This window comes from Tachysurus fulvidraco, chromosome 5 (assembly GCF_022655615.1).
Source record: "Tachysurus fulvidraco isolate hzauxx_2018 chromosome 5, HZAU_PFXX_2.0, whole genome shotgun sequence".
Classification (NCBI taxonomy): domain Eukaryota; kingdom Metazoa; phylum Chordata; class Actinopteri; order Siluriformes; family Bagridae; genus Tachysurus; species Tachysurus fulvidraco.
In genome coordinates this window covers 31,848,626-31,868,625 of record NC_062522.1, presented here as the reverse complement: position 1 = coordinate 31,868,625, position 20,000 = coordinate 31,848,626, and the positions used below count along the sequence as shown (strand labels likewise).

The window sequence follows — 20,000 nt, the reverse complement described above, 5'->3', positions numbered from 1 at the left end:
GCCACGGAGGATCACAGGGAAGAAAAGACAGCATCTAATGAGCCTCGCCCGAGTTACAATGGCATCATTAGCATTACCGCTTAACTCCATTAATAGAGCAAAGGCAGTGAAATTCAGTCTCTTTCTTTTGGTCATTTTCAGCTTTGTGGATCAAATCCGCAGCCCTGTGGTCGATTAACTTTCTATAAACGACAGACAGCTATAGACTCGTGTGTCGGACATAATCCAAGACTGATAATACAAACATAAAAGCATTACTATTTCATGAATGTTTCTGTCCTGATCGATTTGTATTTGTGGTGGGTTTATGGGTCAATGTGCTGATTGAAAAGGATTGCGAAATTTATGTCCTATAAACTTGTCACAAAGCAGACAGAAGTCCTGAAATTAGCTCAAAATATTAAGCTTTTTTAAAAAATTAAGGCTTTTTACTTCTAAATGTCCTCTGAAACGTTTTGGAGACGGATATAAACCCGATGGTACAAACCCTTTCAGGAGGTGGTCTGGGACGCGTTTCAGATGAAACTGGACAGGTGTAAATGAATGTGGTTGTTCAAGCCACATACGTCAACGCTATACTCCTCCCAAACGGAAGTACGTCACTCAGGTGATCTTTCACCCAGGCATCTCGTCGGGGCTTAAAACGCGCTGCTGCCGCCAGCGAAAACGCAGCAAACAGTAAATGCTGTTTTTTTGTAGCATAAACGTCGTACCCAGTTTTTCGTCTTCTTTTTGATTGCATTCACCAAAACGTGTTCCATTTCAATTACCCCGGAAACGGGGTAAAATTTATTTGCATTTTGGGCGGGAGTAGAAAGATCGGGGGGGCACGGTGGCTAAGTGGGTAGCACGTTCGCCTCACACCTCCAGGGTTGGGGGTTCGATTCCCGCCTCCGCCTTGTGTGTGTGGAGTTTGCATGTTCTCCCCGTGCCTCGGGGGTTTCCTCCGGGTACTCCGGTTTCCTCCCCCAGTCCAAAGACATACATGGTAGGTTGATTGGCATCTCTGGAAAATTGTCCGTAGTGTGTGAGTGAATGAGAGTGTGTGTGTGCCCTGTGATGGGTTGGCACTCCGTTCAGGGTGTATCCTGCCTCGATGCCCGATGATGCCTGAGATAGGCACAGGCTCCCCGTGACCCGAGGTAGTTCGGATAAAGCGGTAGTGAGTGAGTATAAAGATCGGATCGATATCCGTTTCGCCGAGACGCGTTTATGTGGCCTGATGTAAATGGTACAGTTTTAACAAATCAGACAGCTAACGGATCAGAGACAACACATGAAGGGACCAGGTGTAAAAAGACCCTTAGACATGTGTGAAAAAAAGGATCGACTCAATTGCTATAAAATAATATAAAAAATTGCTATAATGTATCTTGGTGGCTGAAGATTGTTTTAAACCAGCACAATCTGGCAACCTAGTGTGATTGTCCTGTTTGCAGCATGGGGCATCGTGATACCTTCCCAAGTACAATTGTGCGCATGGATTTTATAAAGACCAACATTTGTTGAAGGGCTGAAATACACAACCACCACCACCACCACCACCACTTCTCATCGTCATGAAAATGAACTCAAAAACTGTTTGTTCTACAATTAATCACATCTAAATGAGCTCTCCATTCCCCATTTGCAGGGATTAATATCTACAATGAGGTCTGGAAGAGCGAATAATTAATTTGCAAATGATACACGGAGAGAGCGAGTCTCGTTAGCATACTGCTCTAATGGACTTGTTTATGAGATTATTGGACTAGATAAATTACAGCAGTATGGAAGGCTGCTCTGGTGGGGATGTTATCTCATTTAAATAGACTAGACTTCAAAAAATATATACATAGCGTTCGCTCAGTCTTCTGCTTTGTGCTGGTGACGCGTCCGTACGGCGGTATAAACGTCTGTCGAACAGCGTGATGTGTCTTTGAGCTTTATTACTGTGTCTAATGTTTGGTATTTCATGTTCACACACAGCTATGAATTTATCTGCTTTCACGTATTAACAGATGTGTGTGAAGTGAAGCGCAGAATTGTTTTCTTTCATTCCTGCTTCTCTTTTTCTCAATTCCCTGATCGCAAACTAGCTTTAATTGTGAGCGCTTTGAAATGAAGCAACAAAGCCCTGCTCAAATGATAACCAAGGCGTGAATAAAATAGAAGAGTGGGTTACAGAAGCAATAGCAGCTTAAAAAAAACTAGTTTAATACACCCCACAAGATGTTTATGCATAAAAATGAATCCTTTCTGTCATTTTCTTCTTTGTAGATCAAAAACACAAGCCTGTTGGTCAGAATCTGTAAACTATAGACCGCTACACAGTAGACTGATGATAAATAGTTTAGAAATGTTATCGTAGCATTAAGAAAATATATAAATAATTTTCACTCATCTTCACTAAATGCTTATCCCTGCACTGGATCATGGTGCGTCCGTAGCTATTCCCAGGAACACCCGGTGCACTCTGGGAAAACACCCTTAAAGGCTTAACCTTACAAAAATTCATTCATTCATTCATTCATTCATTCTCTACCGCTTATCCGAACTTCTCGGGTCACGGGGAGCCTGTGCCTATCTCAGGTGTCATCGGGCATCGAGGCAGGATACACCCTGGACGGAGTGCCAACCCAACACAGGGCACACACACACTCTCATTCACACACACTACGGACAATTTTCCAGAGATGCCAATCAACCTACCATGCATGTCTTTGGACCAGGGGAGGAAACCGGAGTACCCGGAGGAAACCCCTGAGGCACGGGGAGAAGATGCAAACTCCATACACACAAGGCGGAGGCGGGAATCGAACCCCCAACCCTGGAGGTGTGAGGCGAACGTGCTAACCACTAAGCCACCGTGCCCCCTCTTACAAAAAAGTGTTTCTTTATTGGTATTTTAGAATCTAAACTCCTTAATTGTGCAATGAGTCCTTAAAAAACGCTCTTTGTACTAAGTTAAATGAGTATCATGAGAGTTTAGCACCATTCATGAAACCAAAGTGCCTTTCTCATGACTCTAGGTTTCCCGGTTGGATCCTGAGCTCATATTACTCTGTGTGTAAATCCCTGTGTGTCTCACCACCTCTGAAAAACATTCCAGTAGCAGTGTATGTGTGAATGTAAGTGTGAATGGTGTCATCCAGGGTGCATCTGATCTCACATCAGGTATTACTGGGATAGGCTCTGGATCAACAGTGACCTGACCGAAGACGAATGGGAAGGTTCTACTCAGAACCTGTAAGGGTCCCTCCATTTAAACAATCAAGTATTTGGGTTATTTTAAGTGTATTATTTTTTTTTGGGTGGATCCCAGGAGGCCACATTTACATTTAAACCTGTCTTGCCTGATGCCACGTGTGTGTGTGTGTGTGTGTGTGTGTGTGTGTGTGTGTGTGTGTGTGTGTGTGAGAGAGAGAGAGAGAGAGAGAGAGAGAGAGAGAGAGAGAGAGAGACAGATGTTGGTGCCCAAGTGGACCAAAGAAAACTTTCAGAAAACTCAATTATATTTGATCTGATTACAAAAAAAACAAACAAAAAAAAACACACAAGTGTAATTCAGTAGTCGGTGCTGCAGTAAACAAACGGAGCTTCGTCTACGAACCTGTCTGCAGATTCTGCTGCACGATTCTGTTTGCGCAACAATGTCACTGATTACTAATCATTTAATCAGGTATGTTGGTTTGCGTAGGCTGGTAAACGGCATGCACAGATATCTCACAACACAAACGCAGGGCGTTTACTTGCTGATTGTCCCCTCGTTCACTGATTAGCAGCAGCAGCACTCTGGGCACTGAGCAAGTCAGGTTTAAATATTTGCATGTGGATTTCTCCAGTCCTATGTAATGATATGAGACCATGTATGGAGTGAGATCTCGGATCTAAACACACCTGATGTCACAACAGAACAGCAGCACACAGTCACACCACACACATTTCTTTCCTTTTCTTCTTTTAGTGCATGCTACTCTACTTTACAGCTTTTGTCTTGTGACGAGGTGTTTTAACACTTTTGTAAGTTTACATCTGTTATGTAATTCTGTTTCAGCCTGAGTTAGAGAGTTGCCATGTGACACAATGTGATGCTAAGGTGTATGGTAGCCTAGTGGTTAAGGTTGTCAGCAGGTTGTGAGTTTGATCCCAGGTCCACCAAAGCTGCCACCTTTGGGCCCCTGATTACCTGGATAACCAAGATAAAATGGAAAGGTTGCAGGAAGCTGAAAGAGCAATAAGTGCATATTTATCAGACCACCTAGTAACCTGTGTACTGATGATTCAGCATCAATCCTAAACAAAGCTTGATATGGCTGGCCATACTGTTGCTGACTGGAGTAAACGGAAGGGAAAAAAGCCGGTAAATACCCGTTAAATGAATCCATCCGCTTGGGGTATAAATCGTGCGCGGCCCCTTTAAATGGTTCGCCGGTCGCGTGCTATTTTAATTGGCCGTTCGACGGCATGAAAACTTCTTTTAGCAGCTCGAGTAAGCTGCGGTGTTGCGCGCGCGCGCTGAGTAACGGGCACTTGCGCACGGACACCGGGGACCGGAGGAATAACGGATTAACGCGTCTTTACCTGTGAGTTGTGTTTTGTCATTTTACTTTGGAGCTGTTTGTGTGTGTGTGTGTGTGTGTGTGTGTGTGTGTGTGTGTGTGTGTGTGTGTGTGTGTGTGTGCGTGTGACTGCGTGTGACTGCGTGTGACTGTGTGTGCGTGTGTTTACTGTACAGAAAAAACTCAAACTTTAATACATTTTGTGCATTTGTCACGTCCAGACGTTTTTCCACACGTGGCTTCTCACGCTTTTCACGTGTACTACACGTGAGGGTTTCCCCCATAATTTCTTTTTTTTTCACGTGTGATCTCGTTCACGTGCAGTTCATGTCATTTTCTTTGTATGTAATTAGTGTTATATATAAAACACAACGAATTCACTTCATTTTACAATGTTCACGCTTTCTTCACACAATTGTGATTTTGTGGTTATTATTTTTTTTGTATTGTGGTGTATTATTGTTCTTGTTCACGTATTATACACGTGGTGTTTAACTGAGTTAAGGGATGCGGTAAATAATGCAGTAAAATGCATCTTCACGTGTTTTTCATAAGAGAAATAATTTTAGACTGCTGCTGGTTTTACTTCTGTAATATTGTGTTGGGTTGTTGTTTTTTTCCCCTTCCCTCTATATTAGGAAAACAAATTCACTGCTCTGATCTGTTTTGAATCCCAAATTGGACCACAAAAGCTTTTTATCCAGCAGATGAAGTGCACTTGTGCGGTGTATAAAGAACCCTCGGAAACAGATGCTCACGATCCTGACGTGTGCCTCACTGCTGATTTCGCGATTTAGTTGCACCATTTTAACATCGATGATTATATCGTATGAGTGTAATGAGATGCACAGTATCACTTCTTCATATGTTTCACATGTTCTTCCGGTGTCCATGGGGGTTTCCTCTGGGTCTCCTGGTTTCCTTCCACCTCATACAAACAAAGCAAAGTGAAATATTGACTGTGTGTATTTGTGTGAATAGGTGTGTGTGTGTGTGTGTGTGTGTGTGTGTGTGTGTGTGTGTGTGTGTGTGTGTGTGTGTGTGTGTGTGTGTGCTCTTTGACGGAACAGCTTCCTATCCCTTACTAAAGATTAACAAATGAAAATATTTAACACACAAATGGCATTTAAAAACAATACTGTACGCGTGGACCAATGTGCTGTGTGTTACCATCATTCATTCATTTTCAATTCAATTCAATTCAAGTTTATTTGTATAGCGCTTTTTACAATAGACATTGTCTCAAAGCAGCTTTACAGAACATAAACATAGAGCAGAAGGTAAACATAAGGAATGCTTATCCGAACTTCTCGGGCGTCATCGGGCATCGAGCCAGGATACACCCTGGACGGAGTGCCAACCCATCGCAGGGCACACACACACACACTCTCATTCACTCACACACACACTATGGACAATTTTCCAGAGATGCCAATCAACCTACCATGCATGTCTTTGGACCGGGGGAGGAAACCGGAGTACCCGGAGGAAACCCCCGAGGCACGGGGAGAACATGCAAACTCCACACACACACAAGGTGGAGTTGGGAATCGAACCCCCAACCCTGGAGGTGTGAGGCGAACATGCTACCCACTAAGCCACCGTTACCATCAGAAATGAAATAAATGACTAATAAAATAATAACAACAATAATAAGCAAAATAAAAATACTAAATCAGGCAGATTTGAGATGACTACAGACCTTAACACAATTTAAACGCCTAAGAAATCGAAGTAGTTGTTAAATCGGATCTAAATACGTCTCCCATGGAGCTGTGTAGAAGATCTACAAGCAGCTCTAGAGGTGAACGGAGCGAAGACGAGTGTCTCCATGTCTCCGACCTGTTTCTGTTCACAACAAAACCTCAGCTATGTGAAGCAGTCGGTGTGGAACGGAACTAAACTTCTAGAATGAAAGACTAAAACACAATAAAACATTTTGTGCTCTGGTTTTCTAAAGACCTCCTAATCCGGGACGTCGAACTCAAATGAACTCGTGTGAACTGAATCGCTTCTTTCAGCACTTTTTCTTTTTTGTACAGATGCTTAAAGCTTTGACCCAGATTTTTAGGGTCCGATCCCAGCTGTGGTCGAGACACAAATGTGCAGCTTTTGTCTTTTTATTCGGTGCCGTGACTCAGATGCAAACAAGAATCCGCCGAATAATTGCGCAAATTAAAAAAAAAATAATAATCCACTCACGTCTGTCATTCGGATTTATCTCCGAGCTCGCAAAGCGGAGTAGGAATGCTAATGAGATGTTTCTTTGTATTATCAGGTGTATGAGGTTTGTGTATGGATCATTTGCATGCAGAAAAAAAAAGTTTCTTTGTGTGCAGCCCGGGAGGAATCGCTGCGCTGGCTAATTTGCGTCCTAATAAATAAAAAAAAAAAACAGAGTCATTTGCATAGGATTCATTACGACTTCGCAGGTTACGTGAACAATCTGTAAGAGTAACAAGACGTTAGTGAAATTACAATCACATTATCGAGTCTCATTATCTTAAACGGCTAAATTGCTTCGTGCGCTTTTCATCGCTGTTATTGAGACGATGCTTCGGCTTTATTGGGCATCCGTTCGTTTCGGGTCGCACGTGCAGCCGCACACGGTGTGAAAATCTTCTAGTCTAGAGCTTAATAACCCACTGAGATACACATCATATCCTATTCATATCAGAGCTTGCATACAGACTTGAAAAGTTCTAATGTAGAATATTCATTCATTCATTCATTCATTCATTCATTCATTCATTCATTCATTTTCTACCGGGGAGCCTGTGCCTATCTCAGGCGTCATCGGGCATCGAGGCAGGATACACCCTGGACGGAGTGCCAACCCATCGCAGGGCACACACACACTCTCATTCACTCACACACTCACACACTACGGACAATTTTTCCAGAGATGCCAATCAACCTACCATGCATGTCTTTGGACCGGGGGAGGAAACCGGAGTACCCGGAGGAAACCCCCGAGGCACGGGGAGCACATGCAAACTCCACACACACACAAGGCGGAGGAGGGAATCGAACCCCCAACCCTGGAGGTGTGAGGCAAACATGCTAACCACTAAGCCATCGTTCTCCCTTAATGTAGAATATTTCATCCCAAATTAGTTCTCTGGAAAGACTTACTGTAGATGGTGGCAGATTTCAAGTTTCAATTAAAGCCGACGCTTATGTTAACTTTAGCCTCGCTAACTTTAGTAAAACTCACCGTGACACTACACTAAAATCAAATGTTCTGCAATGACTCTGCTGTACACAGGATGGAATGTTAAAATAGCTGTTATGTGCGTTTGGGACTCTGTTATGAGACGATGTCTTTTCGTGTGCGACATTTATTCATGGAATATTTGCGGAAGGAGTCTCCAGTGTCAGCAAGCCGTTTCACGATCTTCCATACTGAGGATCTAACACTTTTTCTGTTTAGATTTTATATTGTCTCATGCTGCATGCTGCGTGAGGTTATAAAATGGAATAAATAAAACAAATCTGCATACACATTTATTGTTTGGTTGCATGGTAACAGCAACTTATACCTCACCCACACCTCCGGCCTCTCGCCGCGAGGGCGTCTGAAGCGTCTCTGACCGGACGCCCCCATCTGCACGCTGACTGCATGATCAATTGCGAAATCGAAATGCTCCCTGCAGATACTGATGAAACCGGATCCCCGACTCCAACCCTGTCCCCGATAACGAGCTTTTGTCTGCCGCTCAAACACACGCAGTCTGTTAATGTAGCTACTACCACGTACAAATCTCATTATTATTTGTGCGGCGGACAGAACTACACGGATTCATACTGTGTGAGAAACCTAGAAGATAAATAGCTTTTGTAAGCGAAGGAGTTTGACCAGCATGCTGTATGCTGTGGAAGGAGCTGTTCAGGCCGGAAACATACTCATACGTAGTCATCCATTCATTTTGGTTTAATTCCTACATCACATTACTGTAATTCATCAAGCTTGTTGAATCATGCACATATGATTCAGTTCGGATCACCCTTAGTAGACACATCTAATGGACTTTCTGTCAGTTTCGTTATTATTGGCACCCTTAGGAACAACAGGCTTTGGTTCATGTTTAATTTCACTCTGACGTGACGTGACATGACGTGACGTGATGTGACGTGACGTACGGCTAAGTACGGTGACCCATACTCAGAATTCGATCTTTGTGCTTAACACATCCAAAGTGCACACACACACACACACACACACACACACACACACACACACACACACACACACACACACACACACACACACACACACACACACACAGAGCAGTGAACACACACACACCATGAACACATACCTGGAGCAGTGGGCAGCCATTTATGCTGGGGCTCCCGGGGAGCAGTTGGGGGTTCGGTGCCTTGCTCAAGGGCACCTGTCGTGGTATTGCCGGCCCGAGACTCAAACCCACAACCTTAGGGTTAGAAGTCAAACTCTCTAACCATTAGGCCACGACTTAGCATAACAAAAATAAATTATTTTCCACAATTATTGGCACCTAGCACCGTACGACTCGAATACAGACTTGGATCCTGAGTAAAGGCTTGGAAAGTTCTTGGTCTTGACTTGGCTTTGATCCATTTAAGACTGGGTTTTGCAAGCTCATGATCCATGTTGTATTTGATCTGATTAACATGTGAGTGTTTTCTCACTTTGTGATTTACTCGCCTACTGATCGTAAGCTGGATTTATTCATGCTTATTTTTATTTCTCTCTGTCGTTAGCTGTGAGTTTTTCTCCGTGTGCCTCCAGAGATGTAATTAAGTAAAGAAATGAACAGAAATCTTTGTGATCGTCATTTCTAGTATATCTGGAAGTCGGTTCATTAGAAACAGTCGGTTCAGTAAGTTTCTATTTTATACTCCGTCGACTTTCGGCTCTGTGGACGAATATCGATTGCGTTTTTTTTTTCTTTTATAATCTTAATAATAATAATAATAATAATAATACTAGCGACTGTTGATTGTCTTGTCGATTTGTCCGACAGTCACACGGTGTGAAAGGCCACGATATGTGCTTGTGCTTGTGCTTGTGACTACCAGGAACAGACTTTATGTCTGTCAGCAATGGGACTACATGCAGTTCAACTCCAGAAATATTGGCACCCTTTATGAATTGACTAACTTCATGACGTTGCCTGTAACAAAATGAGATTAAAGTGATCCCTCGTTTATCGCGGTTAATGGGGACCGGAACCCCTCACGATAGGTGAAAATCAGCGAAGTAGGATTGGCCCTAAGTTTGACCTTTTCACTGATGGTCATCATCTTCCTCTTCCTCTTGGGCTCACTAGAGGAATCTTTCGCAGGGGCACGGCGCTTAGGAGGCATCGTAAGGGCTTAACGAAAAGTTAATTTCAAACACGATACGGGAGACACGGTTGACAGCGTGAACGAGCGTGGCGAGATACGACAAGGGAAGAAGCTGGGAGGGGATGCGATGATGCTCAGCCAATCAGCTCAGATCTCGCACCGGGAACCAATCACGTGCCTTGTCTGAGTGCCCGTGGGTAGGTACAAAGCCTCTGAGAGAGTTTCTCTCTTTGTCTGGCATCCTGGGAAACCGTTTTTATTTTTATTTTTCGATTAATATTTTTGAAAAATCAGCGATGCACCGAGGCCGCGAAACTTGAACCGTGAAGTGGCGAGGGATTACTGTATAGTGATATCTGTAGGGTGCTTTAAATCGTGTATTTCCATGTATTTCACTACGGGCAAAACTCATTTAAACGTGACTTTCTTTATATTTTCCAGACCGAGTCACGGCAGTATAGCCCGAGGTTGTGATTTCTTTTCGGTCTAACACGACAGCAACACGCCGTGACACAAATGAGTATTACATTATATATTTATATGTGCATGATTCGTTTAAGTTTTTGTTAAAAGCAATTATTTTGCAGATTGACTTTTACTGATGAGATCAAGAGGCATGAAATGAATCGGACATTTTCTGCAGATCACAAATAAAAACTCGGCACCGTCCGAGTATCATATTTCATGCTTCTCATCAGAAACGTCTCAGACCGCAGACTGATTTCTCTCACTTTTCTCTCACAAAAAAATAAAAAAATAAGCTGTACATTTTATATGCTAATGAACGTGAAAGGCTTTCATCCGAGACCGCAGATAAACGAGTCCTGACATTTATTCATCCGCAAAGTTCAGGTCTAGACGCAGGCCGAAGTTTGTCATCACGATTATTTCTGTACTTTCCTTTTCCTCGTTACTCAGTAGGCGTGTAAATCATTCGCAGTTAGTAAACTGTCAGGGACTGATCGTGTTTATATGTAATCACATTTGTTTTAGTCTAATCTGATCGCCAGTCATTCGCTTCAAATCTCTTCAAAATTTCTGTTCAAGTTTCACTTTTAAGCTCCTTTTTATGACTTCTTGTGTAACGGCGAAGTTTGACATCACGCCTAATGAATCGTAATGAAAAGGTTGTTAAGTGAAATCTGCGAGAAATGATAAACAACTTAATTCACACGCTGGCTTAGATTAGTGGAGTAATTAGTGTTAATTCTTTTAGTGATTTGTGACATGGCAGAGAGAGAGAGAGAGAGAGAGAGAGAGAGAGAGAGAGAGAGAGAGGGCGACGATCCTCTTTAGTACATCTATAGCGCGTCAGAGAGATAGAGATGCGAGAGCAGTCAGAGATGGCGACGAGGGCATCGATCGAGAGAGCCAGATCGTTAGAGAGCTAGAGAGAGAGAGATAGAGCCAGAGAAGGTAGAGAGACGAGATAGAACCGAGATAGTTGATAGTTGCGGGAGAGTCATGAGAGACAACTACATAGTGCGTGATATCCATAGCTAGATTGATATAGACGAGCGCGCTGAGTCTCTAGTCTAGTCGCATCCACCTCTGCTCTGCACCTCTCCCCTCTCTCTCTCTACATCACCTCTCTATATCTCGATATATCATACCTCTACTGCCGTCTCTCTCTCGCTCCTCTACTCCCCAGCTCTCCTCCTGCAACTCTCTCTCTCTGATTACTCTGCTCTCTCTCTCTCTGCCTCTCTCTCCCTTCTCCTCGCTCTCTCCTCTCTCTCCCTCGCGCTCATCTCTCCTCGCCCTCTCTTTTCTCCACTCTCTCTTTCTCCCTCTTTCTCTCCTCTCTCTCCCTCCCTACTCTTTTCTCTCTCCCTCTCTCTCTTCTCTGCTCTTTCGTTTCTCTCTCTCCATCGTCCCTCTCGTCTCCCATCTCTCTCTCTTCCCTCGCTCTCTCGTTCTCTCCCTCCTCCTCTTCTCTCTCTCTCTCCCTTTTCTCTCTCTCCCACTCTCTTTATCTCTCTCTCGCCTGCTCTCTTTCTATCTCTCCACACCTCAACGCCATCTCGCGAGTGGACTCGCTCTCGACATACAACAGAGGAGATACATACATATATAGAGAGAGTTGATAGTTATCGATATAGATACATCGAATCCATATCTCAGATCTCTAGATATATAGACATACCTATAGTGCCTTTTTATCTATCCACCAACGCCCCTCCCTCCCTTTCTCTCTCTCTTCTCTCCTAGTTCTTTTATATACATATACATACATGTATCTTAGAGCGGGACAGAGACAGACTGTATAGTCTACAGCATAGCATGCTGAGTGCTGATATATCTGAGAGCGAGATCTAGACTGAGTGAGACAGTACAGATGTAGAGAGAGATCTAATACAGAGAGGTATAGTTAGTAGAGAGAAAGACAGAGAGAGTGGAGTAGAGACACTACAGAGATGTACGACATACTAGTATAGATTTATATATAGAGATATATAGTGTTATAGTTAGAGACAGAGAGAGAGTGAGAGAGAGAGAAAGACAGAGAGAGTGAGAGAGAGAGACATACAGAGAGAGACAGACAGAGAGATAGAGTGTGAGAGAGAGACAGACAGAGTGTGAGAGAGAGACAGACAGAGTGAGAGAGAGAGACAGACAGAGAGAGAGAGACAGACAGAGAGTGAGAGAGAGACAGAGAGAGAGAGTGAGAGAGAGACAGACAGAGAGAGAGACAGAGAGAGAGTGAGATTTACTTCTGCATTGCCACATTTAATTAGGTCTTTCAAAACCATTCAGTTGTGCATTGAATATCCAGTGTACAGAGAGAGAGAGAGAGAGAGATAGAGAGAGAGAGAGAGAGAGAGAGAGAGAGAGAGAGAGAGAGAGATCATCATGCCTTATTGTGCTGTCTGATGCCCCGGTTTAATTTTCTCCTTCCCGTGAAATCACTGCCGATTGCCCTGACTCACCCTGACCCGAGTCTCCTCTTAAGCAATCAGGCCAGTTGTATTTCTCACAAGTCTTTAGACCTGCTTTGAAATGAAGAATCATTGATTTTACACAGTCGCTCGTCACTGACTCACAATAGACACTAGGGCTCGTGAGGACAAAAAAAACACTTACCTGTGTGTTGCTGTAGTTTTCTGAGACATGCGTCATATTTTGGTTAGTACTTCTCTCCCAGAGTTAATGACTAGTTAGAAAGTCGTAGTAACTCAGTCCCATACCGTAGTTACTGGGATTAAGGGATATAACATTGCATGCGATACGGAAGATCGTATTTACGAGGTGAACGCACGCCAGAAAGTCGTAATTACAGGTTAAATATGTCCTTTCAACCCAGCGGTAGCTCCGTGTTTATGTTTTGAGCCCCATAATAATATCGCTCCTAATGCTCAGCTCGTCCTTTGAAGCCAGCGATGATGCGATGCTCATCGTTCATACGTCAGGATAAATACACGTGCATGCCGTCCGCACCAGCGGCACGTCTCTGAGAGAGGAAAAGGTTGTGTGTTACACGGAGAGAGACGGATCACAAGATCGATGTCAGGTCTCCGGACTCACAAGGACGTCGTGTTGTGAGTAGAGGTCTTCACGGGTCCACTTAGATCCGAAAACCCGAGGTCCGACACGAGACGCGAGCGGGTTCGGGTCTAAAAGTTTCACGTGTGCCTCGGACACGGGTCGGGTATAATAATAGCTGTATCGTGTCTCGGGTAATTTAAAATGATTGTGTTTTTACCGAACAGACCCGAGAAGACTATATCTCGTGTGTGTGCCTCGACTCGAGTCCTTTTCCAACCTCTCTGTTTGCCAAGACCGCTTGCGACACGTGGCTTGCGACGTGTGGCTGATGCTAAGCTAATTCTCGTTGAAACAGACCTGTCAATCAATTTTGAATCCACTCTGTAGCGGTTACTTTAGTGTAGAGTAACGCAACATTCGGGTCCAGTCGGGTTAAAATAAAATGCCAACGGGCCGGGTCAGACTCGGGTCTAATTGTTTCTGGTTCGTCTCGGGTCCGGTCTTTCTTAAAAAAAAAAAATTATGCACATCGGGTTCGGGTAAAAAGCGATTCGGGTCACTTCGGGTCGGGTTACGTTTCGTTAGACCCGAGAAGACCTCTAGTTGTGAGGTGTGTGTTGGTTAGATGAGGACTGGGAGCTGGAGTTAGGTTTCTGAACACGTGTCTGTTAAGTGATGCTGCTGACTGGAGGGACATCTGTACTAATTATGGTCGATTCCCATGAGGTAGATCATCAGAAATAGAGTCACAACAGAATACAGCTTGCGTTATTTTATTTTTAGGGCTTGCGGCTTGTTGGACCGAACCGTTTGTAGGTCACGTGACCACAACATGTACGACATACAGTAGGCTGAATGTGTGCCAGGAAGTTAATAAAGTAGTCGTGAGTAGAAGAAAGTGAGTATTTGCTGGAGTGACTTTATACTGAAGATGAAGTGATCCCGACTCCATAAAATAAACATATGGCTGTTTCAGATGGGACTAAAATCTCAGCAGTACTGCTGTCCTAATGACGTTACCCACCTCCACATGGGAAACTAATCCAATCCGAATATACCTCGTAGGTTTTCTCAGCCCTGAAATCCCCACTAAAACAGATTTTGCCGTACTTCAGAAATCCGAGCGCTTCCTCGCTCACGTAAGAGATACTAGCAGTTTGTTAAAATGTGTCCTAAAACCTGCAGAGTGCTGCTCCTGAAGCTGAGAACAGCAAGGGATGAAAGTGAGACAGCGTTATTTGTCCCTGCAGGACCTGCACTTGAGATGTGTTAAGTGAGAATGGGAGCGCCTTGCTGGCCAGCTTCCAAATCAAATAAGACCCCCTCCCAGGAAGGGCGTCTACTCAGTGCTCGCTCGCACCACGGTTCCCATTTCAGCGATCTTGTGCTCGACTTCCCCTCTCAGAGGGGGGCGAAAACAGGAAGCAGGAATAGACAATGATGAAGTGCGTCTATGTTTAGCAAAGCCGGATCTTTTTCAGCGTCTCGAGTCACGCTAAAATGCGGCTGCAACGATCAAATACAAATGTTTTTTCTAATTTTTTGTCCAGCTCCTTGTCAAAGCTGGTGTGGAGTTTTTACAGCGATCTACCGTACAGTATCTACCATAAACCTTAAGCAGGGGGGGTGCACGGTGGCTTAGTGGTTAGCACGTTCGCCTCACACCTCTAGGGTCGGGGGTTCGATTCCCACCTCCGCCTTGTGTGTGTGGAGTTTCCATGTTCTCCCCGTGCCTCGGGGGTTTCCTCCGGGTACTCCGGTTTCCTCCCCCGGTCCAAAGACATGCATGGTAGGTTGATTGGAATCTCTGGAAAATTGTCCGTAGTGTGTGAGTGTGTGAGTGAATGAGAGTGTGTGTGTGCCCTGTGATGGGTTGGCACTCCGTCCAGGGTGTATCCTGCCTCGATGCCCGATGACGCCTGAGATAGGCACAGGCTCCCCGTGACCCGAGGTAGTTCGGATAAGCGGTAGAAAATGAGTGAATGAATGAATGAGTGAATGAATGAATGAACTACATTATAAAAGGATCCAATATGTAGTTTGTTGTTTAAAGGTTAAGAGAAATGTCACTAATGAACAAATGATCTACAGAATGAAATGAAATTGATGGCAGGAGATGATTTTTCCCCACATAATATCTCATGGATAGTAATTGTGGTGACTTATTTTAAAAAGTTCCTTGTTTACCCATCGGGCTTTGCTTCGTCGCTTAATAGGGAATGAAAAACACACCTGGATCACGACCTTAATGATTTCATTAGAGCTGGTAGGATCGTGGAGGACGAGTGCAGCGTGGACGGAGGAATAATTTGCTGAAACAGCAGGAGAGGCACAGAGGAGTGTGAGCATGTTCGCTTAAACATCTCAAGGTTAATGTTGTCCTGAGCTGAGATTCGATTTGTAGCTGCTGTTTGTGTGGGTTTGAGCTTAATGGATGACACGAGGCTACGTTGGCCGTCATCTGAGTCTGTGTGAACGACTGATGGTAATGATTTGTTGAAATGAAAGTTTATCTTTCGGTGGCGGTGAAAGAAAAAAAAACGCTTTCTGAACGGATGGCTTTAATTTTATTGTTAGGAGAGAGAGAGAGAGAGAGACAGAGAGACAGAGAGAGAGATACAGAGAGAGAGAGAGTGAGAGAAAGAGAGTGGGAGGGACAGAGAGAGACAGAGTGAGAGAGAGTGAGAGACAGGGAAAGAGAGAGAGACAGAGAGAGAGAGACAGAGAGAGAGAGAGAGAGAGAGAGAGAGAGAGAGAGAGAGAGACAAACACTCAGAGAGAGAGTGAGAGACAGCGTGAGAAAGAGAGAGAGAGAGAGAGAGAGAGAGGGAGGGAAAGAGAGAGAGAAACAAGAGAGAGACAGACAAATAAAATATATTTACAAATAAAATATCAAATAAAATTCGATTTAATTTGATTTTATTTGACAAACACTCAGAGAGCGAGAGAGAGAGAGAGAGAGAGAGAGAGAGAGAGTAGAGAGAGAGAGAGAGAGAGAGAGAGAGAGAGCTATATCATCGTACCTTCTTATGCTGTCTGAGTTGTTGGTTTAATTTTCTCCCTCCTGGTAATTAACTCAGTATTAACTACAGGGGGGAGAGGGGGGAGAAAACAGAGGGGTACAGAAGAGAAAAAGAGAGACCGAGAGAGACAGAGACAGAGAGAGATAGAAAAGACAAGAGAGGTAGTAATAGAGCGAAACAGACAGTCAGGCATGCAGAGAGAGAGAGAGAGAAAGAGAGAGAGAGAGAGAGAGAGAGGTTTATGTCATGTAATTGTTGAAAACAGTGACAGAGCGGCAAACAAACATGACAGTAGAGACGCAGACAAACAGCTGAGCTCAGAACCGTCTTCCCTGTGCATCCATCATGCAGCGAGCCATTATGGGATATAAATGACCAGTCGTATTGTGTGGAGTCTGGTGAAATACAGAGCTTCACCTTTTGTGTCGTGATGTTAATCGAGGCTATCGGTCATCTGGAGAGGGCGATGAAATGCCATGACAACTTAGACACGAGTGTTACTGCAACCATCAGCAGTCCATTAAACCGACTGGCACAAGGACCATGTGACTGATACTGGATGTGAACGAATGTCCAGTAGCAGGAGGTGCTATAATCTGAAACGTATAAAAGGCTAACTCATTATTATTATTATTATTATTATTATTATTATTATTATTATTATTATTATTGATTTATCTATCTATCTATCTATCTATCTATCTATCTATCTATCTATCTATCTATCTATCTATCTATCTATTTATTTATTCTACAAAAATATCTGATGTTTTTCAGATGATGTGGTAAAATTAGCAATACACATAAATTAGCAATAGAGTGTGAGTGTGAGTGTGTGTGTGTGTGTGTGTGTGTGTTCATTCATTCATCTTCTACCGCTTACCCGAACTTCTCGTGTCACGGGGAGCCTGTGCCTATCTCAGGCGTCATCGGGCATCGAGGCAGGATACACCCTGGACGGAGTGCCAACCCATCACAGGGCACACACACACACTCTCATTCACTCACACACTCACACACTACGGACAATTTTCCAGAGATGCCAATCAACCTACCATGCATGTCTTTGGACCGGGGGAGGAAACCGGAGTACCCGGAGGAAACCCCCGAGGCACGGGGAGAACATGCAAACTCCACACACACAAGGCGGAGGTGGGAATCGAACCCCCGACCCTGGAGGTGTGAGGCGAACGTGCTAACCACTAAGCCACCGTGCCCCCCCTCAGAAGAGTTTAGTAGATTAAATTTCAAATTTTATTTGTCTCACACACAATCATACACAGTACGACATGTGATGAAATGTTTTTTTATGACTGTCCTTGATAAAAATTTTAAAAATAGCCAATAGTAGAGAAAAAAGAATAAATTAAAGGAATAAAGGAATATAAATTAGGGCAAGTGGACATTATATAAAGAAGCAATAATAATAATAATATATTATTATATAAATATATAATTATATATGTATATATATATATATATATATATATATATATATATATATATATATATATCAAAAAATATATTAAAAATATAATCAGAAAAAATATATTGAGGGAAAAAATGGAAATGGAAAAGAATTTAACCAAAAATAAATAATTAGAAAAATTTAAAAACATAATAAGAAAAAAAAAGTAATCGGAGAAAAATTAATCGGAAAAAATGTAGTCGGGAAAAAACCATCAAATAAATACAATCGAAAAAATATATAATAAAAAAATATATATAATCAGAAAAAATACAATTAAAAAAAAAATACAATTGAAAAAAATTTATAATAAAAATTATATAATCCGAAAAAATACAATTTAAAAAAATACAATCGAAAAAATATATAATAAAAAAATATATAATCAGAGAAAATACAATTTAAAAAAATACAATCGAAAAAATATATAATAAAAAATATATAATCAGAAAAAATACAATTTAAAAAAATACAATCAAAAAAATATAATCAGAAAAAATTGAATTAGAGAAAAATGTAATCGGAAAAAAATGTAATAGGAAAAAATATTAGAAAATAGTGTTAAAAGAGTGTGGTGCAGTGATGTGTGTGAGTTTGGACAGATGCAGGTGCATGTAGTGATACATTCACTATCATTTAGTAAAGTTAAATATAGAGTTAAATATAGAGTTATTATAAATATAGTACAGCGTGTGTTTGTCGTCCACAAATTGATCTGTTCTTTTGTTAAAAGGACTTCAAAGCTTCTTTCAAAGACAATCACACTGACTGAACCGAAGACACGGAGGACAAAAAGCCACGGTGTTGTTGTTCATGTCTCTCAGAAGAAACTCAGCTCAGCGTCAGGAAATGTTATTCAAACACCGTGTAAATATAGGAAGAATTTAATGGCCGTCTCGACCTGGGTTTGAATAAGTGCTAACACTAACACTGACCCTTAATAAGTTCCTGTAACGGGGTATTTGGCTTTAATGAAGGACGGTAGAGGAGAGACGAGGCTGACGCGTCCATATGATATGCGTCAGGTGTGTGGATTCAGTGTTGGACTTCAGTCTGGTCTGTAAAGAAGTTTTCGAGGATATGGAACAAGCTGTTCATTCGCGAAAGGAATGAAGCTCTTCAGGACGTGACTCTGGACGTGAGGCTCTTCAGGACGTGACTCTGGACGTGAGGCTCTTCAGGACGTGACTCTGGACGTGAGGCTCTTCAGGACGTGACTCTGGACGTGAGGCTCTTCAGGACGTGACTCTGGACGTGAGGCTCTTCAGGACGTGACTCTGGACGTGAGGCTCTTCAGGACGTGACTCTGGACGTGACTCTGGATTTTTACTGTCCATAACAGTCTGTTTTTGAATCGCAGAAATGTCCTGTTGTAATATAAAGGACAAATACACGTCTCTCGTTATCTCCGAATGGATCGTTTCTACTTTAATGCATTTAATCAGACTTCACCTTCACAGGCAGACAGACCTTCAGGAGAAACTCTCTCTCTCTCTCATTCTCACTCTGTATATAATATATTTTATAGTCTATCTATATATCTCTATATATAATATCTATATTTATGGTTTATATCATCTATATATATTTTATATTTTAATATTTATATGTTAATGTTATCTCAATCATATCTATTGTTACTATTGTTTCTTATTTATATATATTATATATCTATAATTCTATATATATATTTATGTATCTATATTGTTATCTAATCTTATAATTTACTCTCTTATTATATAATTTATCTCTATTTATATCTACTAGGTCTTTTATTTATCATCTTTATATTATATATATTTATCTCTAATTCATCTCTGTACTATCTCTATATTTGCTTGTCTCTTCTTATTTGTTATATATTTATATTTTTATCTTTATATATAATTCTATTTTTCTATTCTTTCACTTTCTATTTTCTCTGTCTCTCTTTCTCTGTCTCTTTCTCTCCCTCTCTCTCTTTTACTCTTTTTCTTTCTTTCTCTCTCTCTCTCTCTCTCATTCTCTCTCTCTCTCTTTCTCTCTCTCTGTTTCTGTCTCTCTCATTCTCTCTCTTTATTTCTCTCTCTTTTTCTCTCTCTTTCTCTCTCTCTCTCTTTTACTCTCTCTCTCTCTCTCTCTCTCTCTCTCTCTCTCTCTCTCTCTCTC

The 20,000-nt window shown here is 42.3% G+C and overlaps 1 protein-coding gene across 4 annotated transcripts in view; it reads left to right on the top strand.

The window, feature by feature from the left end:
- The first annotated feature begins 4,420 nt into the window (after positions 1-4,420).
- Positions 4,421-20,000, top strand: part of gulp1b (GULP PTB domain containing engulfment adaptor 1b) — a 28,565-nt gene continuing 12,985 nt past the window's right edge. For 3 of the 4 annotated variants that reach the window (XM_027160133.2, XM_027160132.2, XM_027160129.2), the window contains exon 1: positions 4,422-4,565. In XM_027160133.2, the coding sequence (XP_027015934.2) occupies positions 4,447-4,565 (119 nt within the window). In that variant the 5' untranslated portion in view covers positions 4,422-4,446. Of the gene's footprint in view, positions 4,566-20,000 lie in introns of all 4 variants that reach the window. The other variant, XM_027160130.2, reaches the window with a different exon arrangement.